We start from the raw sequence: 14,966 nt of genomic DNA, 5'->3' as shown, positions 1-14,966 counted from the left end.
TGTCAATTTTGGCTGTCTGTCTTGAAACTTCTCTAGTGCGTTCACACCAAACGCAACGGGGCGACAAGATCCCATACAAAGTGAACACAGACGCGTATCGGGCAATTTTTTTTGACTTGTCGCGCCACACTTTCGCCGTGCACAGGCGAGTGCGTTCACGAGGATTTGTGGCGCGACAAATTCGCTCGAGTTGAAATATTTCAACTTTGACACGAATTACGCGTGATGACAGGCAATCAGCGTTCAACAGCGTGGCCACTGAGTGACATGTGTAACGTAACAGCCAATCAGCGTTCAACCGTCAAACTCAGTGCAGTGCAGTCCGGGGTGAACTGCAGCACGGAGGAGAAAGTGATTGTTGCCGTTTGCGACTCTGAGCTTTATATACGTATATATATATTATAATTGTATACATAATATCAGGGCCAAAAGCTCTGTGCGCCTCCGGATGGCCGTACCGCGGGGAGCTCTTTAGGCCGATCCATACCTCCGGATACGGACAGTTTCGTCCGGTCCCGGAGGTATGGATTGGCCTTATTAAGGCCAATCCATACCTCCGGGACCGGACGAAACTGTCCGTATCCGGAGGTATGGATCGGCCTATAGGGATTGGGCTTCTCGGGAGTCGGGGTTTGTTTACCGGCGTTGCTATGGGTTCCGGTCTTGTGTGTTCCAACGGTTTATTAGGTAGGCCTATCTAATAAATTATGTCTTCATGCGCGCCTATTGCATGATTTTAGACTTGACGATTTCGGTTGAGTATGTGGGGATTTTTTCAGTCGCAATTGGTTTGCACATTTTTAAAAGTGGTGGGGACAAAATTCGTATTACAAATAGTGGGGGGGACACGTCCCCCCCCCGTAATCGACGCCTATGGCAGTATGTACATTCGATGTTTTATATTTTTACAAAATGGATTATGTGAACAATGCTGAATAACATTCATCATGTAAATTCAATGTATTGCAGGAGTTTAGCTTGACATCAACCAAGTTAAATGACAATTAAATGAACCGCACCAAACATGCAGAAATCAATGTAGGATTTTAATATATAAACATAGACACTTCACAGAAGTTTTATACATGTTTTTCTAAAGGAAATCATAAGAAAACATTTTCCCAAATGAAACATTACAAAAAGTCGCTATTCAGAAAACAAGTGAAGAGGTTTGTTTAAAACGAGTCCTCCCTGACCAGCTCTGTCCCTGACTCTAAACCCTGACTCTCAACCCTAACGCTGTACCCTCCGAGGGCAGGAAGACGCTCCTTCAGTGTAAAGGTTCAAGAAGACACTCCTTCAGAGTAAAGGTTTGAACCACGGAGAAGGAAGAAGAAGGGGAAGGAGTAGTGAGTAGGAAAGTAGGGAGGTTAATGACAGACGTGAGGGAAAGGCGTGTGGAAGCACACGGGTACATGTGGGGTCAAGAAGATCACTCCCACTGGAGGTCATTGATCCATCAGCCTCAGACCGCTGAGCTCAGCAGGTCTTCTGGAGGACGAGGCTCAGATGAACTGAGGAGACTGGAACAGCAGGGTGTCAGGATCAGGTGGGGTTCAGCTCAGGTGTGTCTGCCCCCGACCAAACAGGATCAGGTGGGGTTCAGCTCAGGTGTGTCTGCCCCCGACCAAACAGGATCAGGTGGGGTTCAGCTCAGGTGTGTCTGCCCCCGACCAAACAGGATCAGGTGAGGTTCAGCTTAGGTGTGTCTGCCCGGACAGAACAAGGAAATGGATTAGGTTCAATATTCAAAAGATGCAACATTATCTGAACCAAAGAGACGTCATTAAGGAGCAGGCAGTCTTTAGGGCGCCTTGCTCAAGGACGCATAACTGTATTCTGAGGACTTGAACCCAGCACCATTGGTCTGAGAGTTGAACCCCCAACCCAGTCCACTATGTCCAGATAATGCAAACTTACGAGGAATCCTTGATGGTAGAGTCCTGGTTGTCCTCAGGATTTGCCTTGCAGATGTACAGCTTCTCAGTCAGTCCTCCAGATTCCTGGTCTGGATACAAGTAACAAAGTAGCAGCTGTAGTATGTCTGGTAACCAACCACAGTAGTTTGCCTTAACTTGTACTGGACAAACTAATCCTCGTTACAACAAGTCCACTCCGTTTACTTTATGCAAACTTACGAGGATCCTAGTTGGTAGAGTGATGTCGTCCTCCAGAGTCTTGGCTCCTCCATCAGCTCTCCTCAGAGGCCTGGTCTGGAACAAACAGCGCAAGTCTGGCCCCAACGCCTGGTACCAAACATGTAGTTTGTCTTATTTTCAAGCCCTTTATTTCCACTTTGTTAGGTTAATGCAAACTTACAATCCTTGTTGGTAGAGTGATGGTCATCCTCCAGATTCACGGCTCCCCTGCCAGCTCGCCTCCGCTCCAGAACCACGTTCTAGTAAGAAAACACAGCGGTTGTTTGTTAACGCATGTCAAAGTAACCGCATTTTGACAACCGTATTTTGTCCTTCGAGTCAACCATGTTAAGTAAATATAAACTTACGAGGAATCCTTGTTGGTTGATTCCTAGTCGTCCTCCAGCGTCTCAGCTCCACCATCAGCTCTGCTCAGACAGAGTCCTGGTCTGGAACAAACAGTGGAAGTCTTGCTTCAACATGTGGTAAAACAGATGTAGTAGTCTGTTAATACACCAAACGCCGGTAGTTTGTGGTAGCAGTATTCTACGAGAAGTGGCAGTGAGTGTGATGATCACTTCCGAGTCAGGCTCCATCTACCCCACGACAGACATCCTCCACCAGGCAGGGCCTCCACCAGCTCCTCCACCAGGCAGGGCCTCCATCAGCTCCTCCACCAGGCAGGGCCTCCATCAGCTCCTCCCCCAGGCAGGGCCTCCATCAGCTCCTCCCCCAGGCAGGGCCTCCATCAGCTCCTCCCCCAGGCAGGGCCTCCATCAGCTCCTCCCCCAGGCAGGGCCTCCATCAGCTCCTCCCCCAGCAGGGCTTCCACCAGCTCCTCCCCCAGGCAGGGCCTCCACCAGCTCCTCCCCCAGGCAGGGCCTCCATCAGCTCCTCCCCCAGGCAGGGCCTCCATCAGCTCCTCCCCCAGGCAGGGCCTCCATCAGCTCCTCCCCCAGGCAGGGCCTCCATCAGCTCCTCCCCAGGCAGGGCCTCCATCAGCTCCTCCACCAGGCAGGGCCTCCATCAGCTCCTCCACCAGGCAGGGCCTTCAGCACGGCTCCTCCATCAGCTCCTTCAGCCATGGATTCCTGGTCTGGTTACAAACACAGTTTGTAACCAGCCTCAGTCTCCGGTCCATCCTAGCACCACAAGCATCCGGTCCCCAGCCCCTCAGCCTCGCCTTTCAGCTACAGCAGCAGGTTTATATTAGCATTTAACCAACAATAAACTTAATTTGACTCATCAGAAACTGAATTACACAATTATTTAACTATTATTGTATAACATGGCTAGAAAAGACTGGAGACCAGACATGAGCATCCCGTATTGAGAATGAAGACAGAGCAGTCCACAAGTTTAAAGAAGTGGTTCAGCCCATGCATTGAAACTGAGCTGAGAAGACTACTCGCACACCGGAGCACTGACCTGTTCTGGAGGACTTCTGACAGGAGGTGGAGGTCTGGCTCTGGTTGAGGAGGTGGAGGTCTGGCTCTGGGTGAGGAGGTGGAGGTCTGGCTCTGGGTGAGGAGGTGGAGGTCTGGCTCTGGGTGAGGAGGTCTGGCTCTGGGTGAGGAGGTGGAGGTCTGGCTCTGGGTCAGGAGGTGGAGGTCTTGCTCTGGGTGAGGAGGCAGACACCTTGGGACAAACTACATGTTACCTTTTTAACCTTGTACAGTTCTAGAGTTTCTTCTGCTGTAACATGTGGGAAAGACGGCCATTATTTTAGCTTTGATATTATCCAGTTGGTAACTCAGCACCAAAGTCGTTGTTTAACGTCATTCCATTTGGTAGGGTTTAACTTCTGTGGCAATTAATGCCACCCGATATTTAGAACGTACATAAGCTGAAGTACCAAAGAACACTAAGCAATATCGATATGAAATCAAATATACTCAGCCATATTCAGGTGCTGGGTTCCCTTGAAGAAATGCCAAATTGTCTTCCTTGAAATGATCTTCAACCTTCACTGATGGTCAGAAATGGGCCCGCAAGTAGAACGCTCTTTTGTACGCAGCGAGAGTCCCGTCAAGGCGGTTAAAAGTACGGCGCAACCATCGGAAATTATCAACATATTGTAAGATGTACGTGTCAGTATTTATTTAATAACAAACTTAAGATGTTGAAGATAAGGGGCAACAATTCCCAATGAAAATAGTTTCCGTTGGCAACGGCTCCACGTTACGCAAACACAAACCAGAACGTTCCGCCAGATTCCCTCAGGGGACTCGCATCCAACTAACTGCCCGTAGGGTTCTTATGGTTGTCCAGACTACAACGTTCTATGCTAACCATTGAGACTAAATCAAGTGACCGCACTCAGAACCTTCCACGGTGGGAAGCACAAACCGTCCGACTGGAATCCGAACATTCCAGCCGGAACCGACCAAAGAAAAAAACAGAACCAGCGCCTCACCTTGAGCTGAACGGAGGAAGATCCTGAAGTCCAGCGATGGTCTTCATTAAAACACAGCCAACAGACTTACCTTGATGCGATCCGTTTGATGCTGTTGGTCATAACTACTATTCAGTGTACCTTTACATTATTATGCACCCAGTGTGTACAAGTTATGCCACTCGAAACCGTACGAAGAACCGAACTACCATGCACGTCTACGAATTTAAACCTCAAATCCTTGCCTAAAAACAATGGAATTATCCAATACAAAACTGTCTACGTTTTCGACAAAACGTGTCTACATTTTACAATAAACAGAACAATTATCTAGATTATTCATGGTACAAGCCATACAGAGCAAATCTAAACGTTGAGCTCACAGAGAGCTGACCATAACCCTGCAACTTCACCCTGACTGCCTCATCACCAACAGCAAATCATGCCAGCCAGCCAACACATGTACAGCTCCAGTGAGAAGTGGGCATCTGAGTGAAAGGACTGCCCATAATAAATTGAAGCCCAATTCCTGAACTATCCAACCATCTTCATGGTTTAAAGAGTTAGACTTGACATGGTGTTCTAATCACCTTTGTCTACTCCCTCATTACTTATAAAACTCTACATCTCAATCGAAAGAGTGTTGCATCCTACTTATGAGGGTGTGGTCTGAGTGAGCAGAGATGCATGCTGGGATACAGTGCCGTCTGAAGTCTTCAGTTCTATAGACGCGCCCCCTCAGGAGAAACCAAGTGTTTGAGAATCTGTCGTGACATCAGTTACATGAGCTGGAATATCCTTCAAGATGGCGCCAGGATTCTCAGAGGAGAAAGGCCAAGAGGAAGATGTGAGGGTTCTTCCCCTCAGCCAGTGGAACACAACAACAGTCTTCATCAGAGTACCATGTAACACTTTGAAAACGTTCTCTATATACCTTCAAGCCCCAGTGAAGGTTCCCTTACCTCCTCAGCTGAAGAGCAGCTTGAAGAGCGCACTAGTTGGAGTTCCCAGATTCGTTCTGATTTAAGGGAACCAATCGTTCAGCTAGTCCTGTACGAAACAAATACAGTTCAGCCCGAGAAGACATGCAACCGAGCGCAAGACAAGATCCACAGGGCTCTCCATCAATCCAGCCAGGTAGGAAGACCCGCCTCACTACAGGTCTGAAGGTCATCTTGAATATCCATTGACGTCCCTTTCCAACTTCAGACTCTCCTTTTGGAATGCCTTTAGGTGTCCATCCTCCATTGATCCTGATTGGTGTAGTCCTAGTTTGAAGTACATGATCTGAACACGCCGCTTGCATCCTTTTACACTTGAGTTGGATACTCTCCTTCCTTCCCAGTGTGTTGGATCTCGCTCCGGAGCGTCGCTCAGGGCTCTTCATGTCTACTGGAGGCCTCAGGTAAACATGTGTCCGTCCATCAGGTATGATTTAGTTGACCTTTCCAATACCCCAAGCCAACCACACAGAAACCCGTATGAACATTATCACTGTCAAAGCAAGCAGGACACACGCATGTAGAACCCAGGACACGCACGTAGAACCGCTCGCTGCCTGCTGCCGGCTGCCCGCTGCCGGGCGATGGTGCCTCGCGGCAACCGGCGGCATGTCGCAGTTCGTGTACTTCAGCGAGTCAAAGCCAAATTTCCTTTCCCCCAATTCCTTCTCAACCATGGCTCAGATAACACCCACCGTCTCGTTGTGGAAATACAAGAGATATACAACCCCCTCACAGATGGAACCAAACACAAGTAGAACCCCCTGCCAGATAGAACCAAACACATGTAGAACCCCCTGCCAGATGGAACCAAACACACGTAGAACCCCCTGCAAGGTGTGAGTTAGGGGGGGGGGGGGACACACATAGAACCCTAGCGATGCTAAAAAGTCATCCATCTCATGTCAAACCCACACACCACTGAGCCATTAAAGGCCCAACACTCATGCAGGGTAAAAACCTCCTGCCAAATAACATTCCATCATCCAACCCCGGCACTCCTGCCAGGACACCCAGAACAGAACAATCATTGTCTCCAGAGACATAAATTATGTACAACCAATTCTTCAGTGGCGTCCCACATTGGTGATGGATCATGCTTGGCGTCTCCAAAATGTGTCCAAGGTTGATTCAACGTCTCTGAAGTCATGTGTTTGTAGTCCAGTGGTTTCCTGAATGAGGGGCCTTCACAGATGCAGAACGGTGCAGCTTTAGTCAGCCTGAGGACAGGCAGGAGGTCATCTGTTCAGAAGACCACCCAGTGGAGGGGGGTGGCTCTTGAGGAGCAGGATCCATCTTTGGAATGGCCCCAAATAAGATCTTCTTGGAAGTGAAACTGTTCCTGAGGAGACACGATGCCTGGAGGGGACTGTTGAATGTGTTCCATGGTTCTCTGTGTCAGACTGAAGTTGTGTTATAATCGTTGAGATGAGGAGCCCCCTCATCTCCCCCTGGTGTTTCTCCTTCTGAATCCCCGTCTCCATCTTAAAGAACATTCTAGTCCATGTAACCGACGTTGTGACGGTTTCTCAAACACTCAGTTTCCCCTGAGGGGGCGTATCTACAGACCTGAAGACTTCAGACAGCTCAGTATCCCAGTATGTACCTCTGCTCACTCAGACCACACCCTCATCAGTAAAGAAACACTCATGTGCAGAAGATGCAGAGCTCAGGAGAGTAGCTGGAAAGAAGACTGAAGACATCAGAAGCCAACCCATTACTCCAGCTTACAACAATAACTTGCAGCCTGTAACCATTTTAACAAATCATTAAAACCAACCTAAACCAAACACCTAAGTAACCCATGAACCAATAAAACATCCTTACTACTCAGATCAACCTTCAGCTAACGGGTTAACTCACCAGGAAGCCAAAATACAGCAATGTGCCCAAGAGTAACGAGAAACTATTGACTTACAGTTCGCAGTTCATCTTCATGGTGAAGTTGGGATACTCACAGAACTGCAGTAAAATATCCATGATAGACCTTTCAAGGAATGAACAGTTTACTCATTATTGTCCCCAAATTTGGAACTGTCTCACAGTTCAACATCTACCATCTCCATTAAATCAGATAAATGAATGACAATACAAATTCAGGGCTTTTGGAATCATCCAACTTTTAAATAATGTTTAAGATAATTAACTAATCCAGCTTTTTAATATAAATAGCTAATTATTTGACTTAGTCAAGAGTGATTTACTTTTTACTTTGACAAGTTTGAATGTATAGTCTCTAAAATGTTAGTTTCAGGTAGAATCATTATATAAATTTCAAATGAGTTTAACCACCAGAATCCCAGATTTCCTTCACTCATTGTCAGTGTTTATATTCAACATACAAGTCAACGCAGCTGTGCTTTGCTTCACATTTCTACTCACATCAGGTCCAGATGAGATGCTCCTCTTTACTTCAAAAAGTCTTTAACCTGTGAAACAGGAAGAAATGACAAATACGTCACAACAGAGCTCAACAGAACACTACACACACGTTCTGGTTTCTGGGAACACAACAACATACCGCGTTTGGGAGACGCTACACGGCCAAACAGTGGAGGACTCCAACGTACTGCCCGGTTCTCTCTTAAGTGAAACGCACCAGATGCAACCAATTTACCAATTAAAGAACCACTCGGCGCGCGAGATGCAGCAGGTGAGCTAATAAGTTAAACTCAACACAGGTTCGGCGCCCTCTGGTCGCCTTGGTAACATTAAGAGTCTATTTCAGCTCCGTGTTTGATCTTTAATGACATCCCTCCTTTTAAAGGGAGGAGTCTGATTTGACTGATTTAGATTCATACTTCAGAATGAAGAAAGTCTTCATTCAAATTAACGTACGTGTGTGTGTGTGTGTGTGTGTGTGTGTGTGTGTGTGTGTGTGTGTGTGTGTGTGTGTGTGTGTGTGTGTGTGTGTGTGTGTGTGTGTGTGTGTGTGTGTGTTACATTGTGGAATTGATTCATATAGAAGTGGTTCCGGACTGGTATTAGCGCAACAAATCTGTGGTCGAATGACGCACTGATGTTATGTTAGCTTGAACATCATATGGTCTAAATACGGCATAAAATCAAATAAATTAAATAATACATTTAATTTAGAGGTGCCTTTCAAGACACCCAAGGTCACCAATATCCCCTCGTAACCTTTTTCGACAACGTTTAAGCAGTTTCAATTAAAAAGACGACATCAAAGTCTAAACCAAAACAAAAACTTGCTAAGAAACTGAAATATTTAAACGAGCACTACAGTCGTGTTGCCGGCTTGGTGTGAGCTCTGAAATGCACTCATTCATAGTAACAGTGAGAGGGGGTGCACCGTTCCTGGAGGTACTGCAATACCAGGTCGATGCGTGGACCCCTTTTCCATCTCCCAGTTCCAAAAATCAATTTAATATATGGTCCCCGGGTAGGGGACGTATCAGATATTAAACTGATAAGAACAGATACTACACTTGATCTTAGCCAAAAGGCCGAGAAGCGATACCTACAATACGTTCGACCTACAGTAGCGATTCCCAGAAATATCTCTCTCATCAGCGGTTTTACGGGGAAAACTTCCTTTAAATATAAGAAGCCTACAGAAGTACCACTATATGTCAACAACATATAGCGTGTTATCAAACTACGTTCAACGCAAAAATTAACGAGTATAAGGGTCCGTGATTCAAGGCAATGCATGAACGGCACTGATGACGTCAGCAGCTCTAAGCCAATCAGTCTGTGAGGAAGCCAAACGCGTTTATTGTGAACTATTATGTATAATACAGTGAATCCCCAATGAACACGATCACCATGATTTGATGCCATCATACATGGTGTTAGTTTGGTAAAAGTTAGATACATGAGAAATTAACTCTTTCTTTGCATCATTGCTAGATCACTAAAAATGTGAGGAAACCGCCACTCTATCGCTCTCTAGTGGTCACTAATAGGTCGGCAGAACTTCACTAAGCAGTTTATTTACTATTAGCGCATCAAAGAACCAAGGCTAAATTCAGAGCATGCCGTGTGCCATGTTTCAATTCCAGATTTCCTCAACCATGGAAACAATCAACCAATAGCAAATAAAATGCATGAACTGAACACAAACATCTGAAATCAATAAGGTTCTACACTGTTGAAACATAATTTTGATGGTATCGTTGTTTCGGGGTAGGTCATGAATCGGAGTGTTAACGGATCAAAACGTGGTTTATTCAGAGACAAGGTAAACCGGGTTGCACTCTGGATGTGGTTCATGAAAGAATCTCCATACAGATAAAAGTTCAGATTACATTGTTAATGGCGGGCGGAGTGGTAAAACCACGACGACAGATTAACCCAGATAAACCTGTTCACCACTCCGTGGAGAAGAAGCTATTGAGGACTGGTGTTAGCACTACAAATATGTAGTCCAATAAGGTATTTACATGAGCTTCAATATGATATTGTCTAAATAAAGCATAGAAATTAATTTACTCACATCTTCTTTCGATAACGTGTCTCACCGGTATCAATTTCAATCAACTTCATGCACAATGTTGTTGGTGAAAAACATATTCTTACTTAAAACAAACAATACCACAACAGTCGAGTCACTTGCACAACTCAAGCGTCCCTCCCGTGTAGAACTCTGGCCCTCTTAAGGAGCACCAGAATGGGTGTGGCTCAATTAACCTACGAGCCACAGCTGTAGACTATTACAGGGCTAACAGGCAGACAGGAACATGTGCATCTTTTAAAATATGGTTTAACATAGTGAAGATGCCATTCACATATTCACAGCAACACTATTTTGACCAAGCTCTGAAGACAGCAAGTACTAAAGGATACACGAGAACATTCAGTTGGTTCGACTGAGTTGTTTATTAGTATTATGCTTTAACAACGAATAAAAGTACAAGTGCACAATAAACAGAATGACTAAAATAATAGTAGGCCTATCAAACATTACAGATCATTAACAGTTGTTCACGTATCATTGACTCTCTTTGCGACTTTATTTAAAAGGCGACTAACGACACACTTTGCGACTTATTCAGACCATCAGGGAGAAGTTGACACACATAATCAAACGTGTGATGGCTGGGATTGTTCATTCCCACGCTGCTAGCTGCTCATAGGTATCGAGGTCCACGGCTCTCGTGCCAACAGCGTCGGGGTTCTCCCTCTCATCGCGTCGTCCAGGCAGTCAGTGGGCGTGGTTATGGGAGGAGGACTCCGCACGAGCGGGAGCGTCACCGTCACCATAGTGATTCACTACAGCCGAACTCACCCAGTGGGAGTTCAGTTGTCCAACATCTATTCTAGATTCATCTAAATGGGGTGACTTTTGACATGTGAACACACTTAATGAAGATGAATAAAGAAGAGAGAGGAAGAAGAGAGGAGAGGATGGAGACGAGAAGAAAGGAGAGGAGAGGTGACAAGACAAAGTCACGGTACTCACACACATGGGGAGAATCTTTACATGTAGTCACTGTGACCTTCTTTAAGTGTTTAATACATGATGGGTTGTATGGTGGAGATTTCAGTTTTACTGGTTCATCAACTACCAACTTTTAAAATTCTTTACTGAAATAAAACGTTCCATCAATCTCGAAATGATCAAAATAAAGGTTTGAGGCAACAAACACATTTATTTTTTGTATTACCCTGAGACAGTGATTCTACTGGACACTATTAGACTGGAATATATCGATTTTAGATAACGCAGGTAGGCCTACAGATTTAAAAAAAATTCAATACACGTGTAAGGACATTGTGTTTTTTTGTCATTCACTATTCAGAAATTAAAACGGATGGCAATGTTAAAAAACGATTAACTATTATTTTGTACAAATTAGTCCTCTTAACATGTTAGTCCTCTTATGTTCTATATAACTGCAACTTTTAACAACTTTATAGCATTAAATGTGTAAAAAGATCTGGAAACAAAACAGACAAAATATAATGTGTAATTTAACCATTCATAATGGGTTGAATTCAACAACTGTGATCATGTTCTTAAAGAACATCTCCTCGTTAAATGTCAGCAGTACGACATTAAAGCAGTTCTCTCAGACCTCCCATAGTAGAGATTCTAATTCAGTAAACAACATTAGTTGTTTTGGTTGTTTCTTTGTTTTATTATTAAACAAAGGTCCTAGTCTGTTTGATTGACAGGTGAGATGATCAGGGGGGCAGAGTTGTTACCTTTATAATCACGGGGACCTGGGTTGAGGATTGGATAGAGAGGCTCACTGAAGGTGCAGCCAGTAGCAGAGTAGATATGAACCCTGGCTTCCACATCATAGAAGGAGACCACACCCTCATCATAATCAACAAACACCCCCACCTTCTGGAGCCCAGCTCTCAGAGGGAGAAAGACAGAAGGGTTATCATTAAATACCAACCCATCCTTGTAGTAGAGAAGAGTCCAGTAACCCGTCTCAGGGGTACACGTGGTCCCTCTTTTTCTGTCGATGGACTCTCTGACCACTCCTAACAACCAATAAGTCTTGTCTTTAACCTGGACCTCAAAGTAAAATCTCCCTGAGGAGAAGCTCTGCATCGTGAGAACAATTATAGACTGTGTAAATCTCTTAGGGTTGTCTGGGAGTACCTTCCCCACACCTCCATCATGTACTTGTTTCCCATCCGCAGACAGGATGAGCCAGGGAGCAGCTGTATCAGGATCCAGAGTCACATCTACTTCATACTGCTGGACCCTCTTCAGTTCAGCATCATCACACAGCTTCTTCATCTCCATGTTCAGTGTCTCCTCCAGCTGATCCAGGGATCTCCTCAAGGTCCCTACGTGTGACGGAGGACGGACCTCCACCGTGGTCCAGTCCCTGGTGGGTGGAGGATCCTTCAGGGATCTGAAGGTCTGGAGGAAGTGGAGGTGGTCTTCAGTGTGTGAGAGCTGCTTCACCTCTGAGCATCTATTGGTCAGATCTTCTATTTCCTGTTCGAGCTCTTTGATGAGGTCTTCAGCTTGTTTCACTGTGGATTTCAGTTTCTCTTGAACCTTTTGGTTGAATTCATCCCGGCACTTTTCAACACAGCCAATCAGAGCAGTGAAGACCTGCCCACCATCGGCTATCTCTCTGTCTGCATCTTTGTTGCTCAGATCTACTGTGTCTTTGATCTCCTTAATCTTTTGTTTTTTCTCCTGGATCATCTTTGGAACTTCAGCCTCTATCTTCCCCAGCTGGGCCGTCTTCACTTCATATTCCTCCTTCAGAGGTACAACAGGATGGAATTTGTGGTCTGTCTCTGTGCAGAACTGACACACACACACCTCTTCAGTCTGGCAGAAGAGCTCCAGAAGTCGGTTGTGTTTCTTACACATCCTGTCTTCCAGACGGTCCATAGGCTCGACCAGCCGATGTTTCTTCAGGACTGCTACTCTCTGATGAGGCTCCAGGTGGGTTTGGCAGTAAGAGATAAGACACTCTAGGCAGGACTTCACAGCCTTCTGCTGGGTCCCAGTACAGAAGTCACAGGGAACTTCTGCTGGTTCAACACAAGGCTGCTCTTTAACTCGTACGGTTGTTCTAAACTGAGCAGCCAGCTCTGATAAGAGGGTATTGACCTGTGGATCAGGTTTTGTGTCGAAAATCTTGTTGCAAACAGGACATTTGTACTTGACTTGTTCATCCCAGAACTTTGTAACACAGGTTCTGCAGAAGTTATGTCCACATGGTGTGGTAACCGGGCTGCTGAACACGTCCAGACAGATGGAACATGAAAAGTCCTCCTCAGACCAGGAAGTGTTAGCAGAGGCCATTCCTAGACACAGACGATAAGGTTTATGTATTGAGCAGTTTTATATTTCTAATTCCATCAATTCCATATCTTGTGCTGCTTTACTCACCTTGTTGTGTTTTCTGTCTGTCAGACAATTTGTTCCAAAATGCGTTTTATTTTTCTCCTGAAAGAGGGTGCTGCTTCCACGTCGGTTTGCTTTGGTTTCTATGAATGTTTAGTTTCGTTTCGTGAACAAGACATCCTCTCCTCTCCGCCCCTACCCCCTGGCTCCTCCCCTAACCCCTGGCCCCGCCCCCACCGACACAGTTCCCTTACGTCTCAACCTGAACGTGGGCACATTCATGAACTGTCTAGGCTACCTCGTATTCGCTGTGTGTTCTCTTCTTTGCAGCATTAAAATATGTTCAACCGAAACAGAGAGCCCGGGAAAACAAGAAATGTTGATTATTTCTTTGTGATTTGTGCCTAACTGTGATTAAGAACTAGGCTATACAATTATATTCGACTTGAATTAAACTGTGGCTGATATTTTCACCAGTCTTTGTAAAACAACCCTCTCAATGTGTGCCCGCTCAGATAACATGTGCTATTATGGTTGCGCTATTAACCGCCGAGTCATGTGACCCGGGGTAGGGCAGACGAACCAGACCGACGAGTTCACCTTTAGTCAGAGACAACAAGCACTTGTTTTGTTGCCTCCATGCGAAAGTTAATTCGGCTGAATTAAAAAGAGGTTTACCTAGAAAATTCACAATTCATATGTTGATATACTGCATTGTTTATAACAGTATTGTGGGGATTGCGAGGAGCAGCGACACGTGGGGACAAGTTCTTTCGCGCTCTGCAAGTGGAGAACTTTATTCACAAATTCATTGATGAAATAACCCCCCTCCCCCTCTGATACAAATATTCCTGTGCTGTTCCCAACACAGAATGTTAACCAGTAGTTTTTACCAGTTTGCGGCTTCTATTGGTTGTTTGTAGAAGTATATTAGGCAGAATGGCCACCAGGGGGAGCCCTTGGTGCTCGGCCTGGATCGCAGCGCGCTCGTTGCATGGCTCGTTGTTACCTCGATTATAATAAAGTATACGACATTGTGTCATAAGTCTGCCGTGTGCGCTTCCAGTTATCTTCTTAAACAGTTAAGAACTCTATAGTGTTTGAAACACGACAGTACCTCTTCATTAATTATATTGAAGTCCTGAGTAAATCAAAATGCATGATATTAATGACAATGAAGTCATAATATGAAGAGACAAATAATCACAAATTCAAATTCCGCCTTATTCTGCTTCCACATGTCCCTGTTGTCCCTCTGAGGATTTTCAAGAGTTTTAAATGTGGCTTTTTTTTATGATTTGTTGCGGCTGTAGACCGACTGCCCGCCCTCATGAGTAAACACCCTCCCTGTGTTGGACATTTGTATCCAAATTACAAGGAGCAGGGAGGGGTTAGACAGTGTTTAAGGATATATGTGGTAATGGATCAGGGAGGGGTTAGACAGTGTTTAAGGATATATGTGGTAATGGATCAGGGAGGGGTTAGACAGTGTTTAAGGATATATGTGGTAATGGATCAGGGAGGGGTTAGACAATGTTTAAGGATATATATGGTAATGGATCAGGGAGGGGTTAGACAATGTTTAAGGATATATATGTGGTAATGGATCAGGGAGGGGTTAGACAGTGTTTAAGGATATG

At 45.2% G+C, this 14,966-nt stretch overlaps 1 protein-coding gene, 1 long non-coding RNA gene and 1 pseudogene across 3 annotated transcripts; all 3 read right to left on the bottom strand.

Annotated features, from left to right (window-relative positions):
• Window positions 1-1,285: 1,285 nt before the first annotated feature.
• Window positions 1,286-2,189, bottom strand: LOC115534413 (uncharacterized). Of its 2 annotated transcripts, none has more exons than XR_003974318.1 (3): window positions 2,139-2,170; window positions 1,921-2,008; window positions 1,286-1,617 (listed from the first exon to the last, which is right to left on the bottom strand). It is a non-coding gene; the product is annotated as an uncharacterized LOC115534413 (long non-coding RNA). The 2 variants fall into 2 exon arrangements; XR_003974317.1 differs by lacking the exon at window positions 1,286-1,617 and adding an exon at window positions 1,676-1,709 and having other exon boundaries at window positions 2,139-2,189.
• A 6,647-nt stretch (window positions 2,190-8,836) lies between these two features.
• On the bottom strand, window positions 8,837-9,013 carry LOC115534930 (uncharacterized; annotated as a pseudogene).
• Window positions 9,014-10,357: 1,344 nt separating this feature from the next.
• LOC115534409 (E3 ubiquitin-protein ligase TRIM39) lies at window positions 10,358-13,505 on the bottom strand. The gene is made up of 2 exons (XM_030345391.1): window positions 13,372-13,505; window positions 10,358-13,286 (listed from the first exon to the last, which is right to left on the bottom strand). Exon 2 carries the CDS (start codon window positions 13,282-13,284, stop codon window positions 11,656-11,658), a length of 1,629 nt encoding a protein of 542 aa, XP_030201251.1. The 5' UTR covers window positions 13,285-13,286; window positions 13,372-13,505; the 3' UTR covers window positions 10,358-11,655.
• Between the last annotated feature and the right edge of the window lie 1,461 nt (window positions 13,506-14,966).

The sequence above is a fragment of the Gadus morhua genome, chromosome 21 (genome assembly GCF_902167405.1).
Source record: "Gadus morhua chromosome 21, gadMor3.0, whole genome shotgun sequence".
Classification (NCBI taxonomy): Eukaryota; Metazoa; Chordata; class Actinopteri; order Gadiformes; family Gadidae; genus Gadus; species Gadus morhua.
Note: the sequence above shows the minus strand (reverse complement) of the source record. Positions and strands in the feature narration are given on the sequence as shown.

What these genes read in the sequence shown, in the direction of transcription:
- LOC115534409 (XM_030345391.1), bottom strand. Translation starts at nt 13,284, where the DNA reads ATGGCCTCTGCTAACACTTCCTGGTCTGAGGAGGACTTTTCATGTTCC.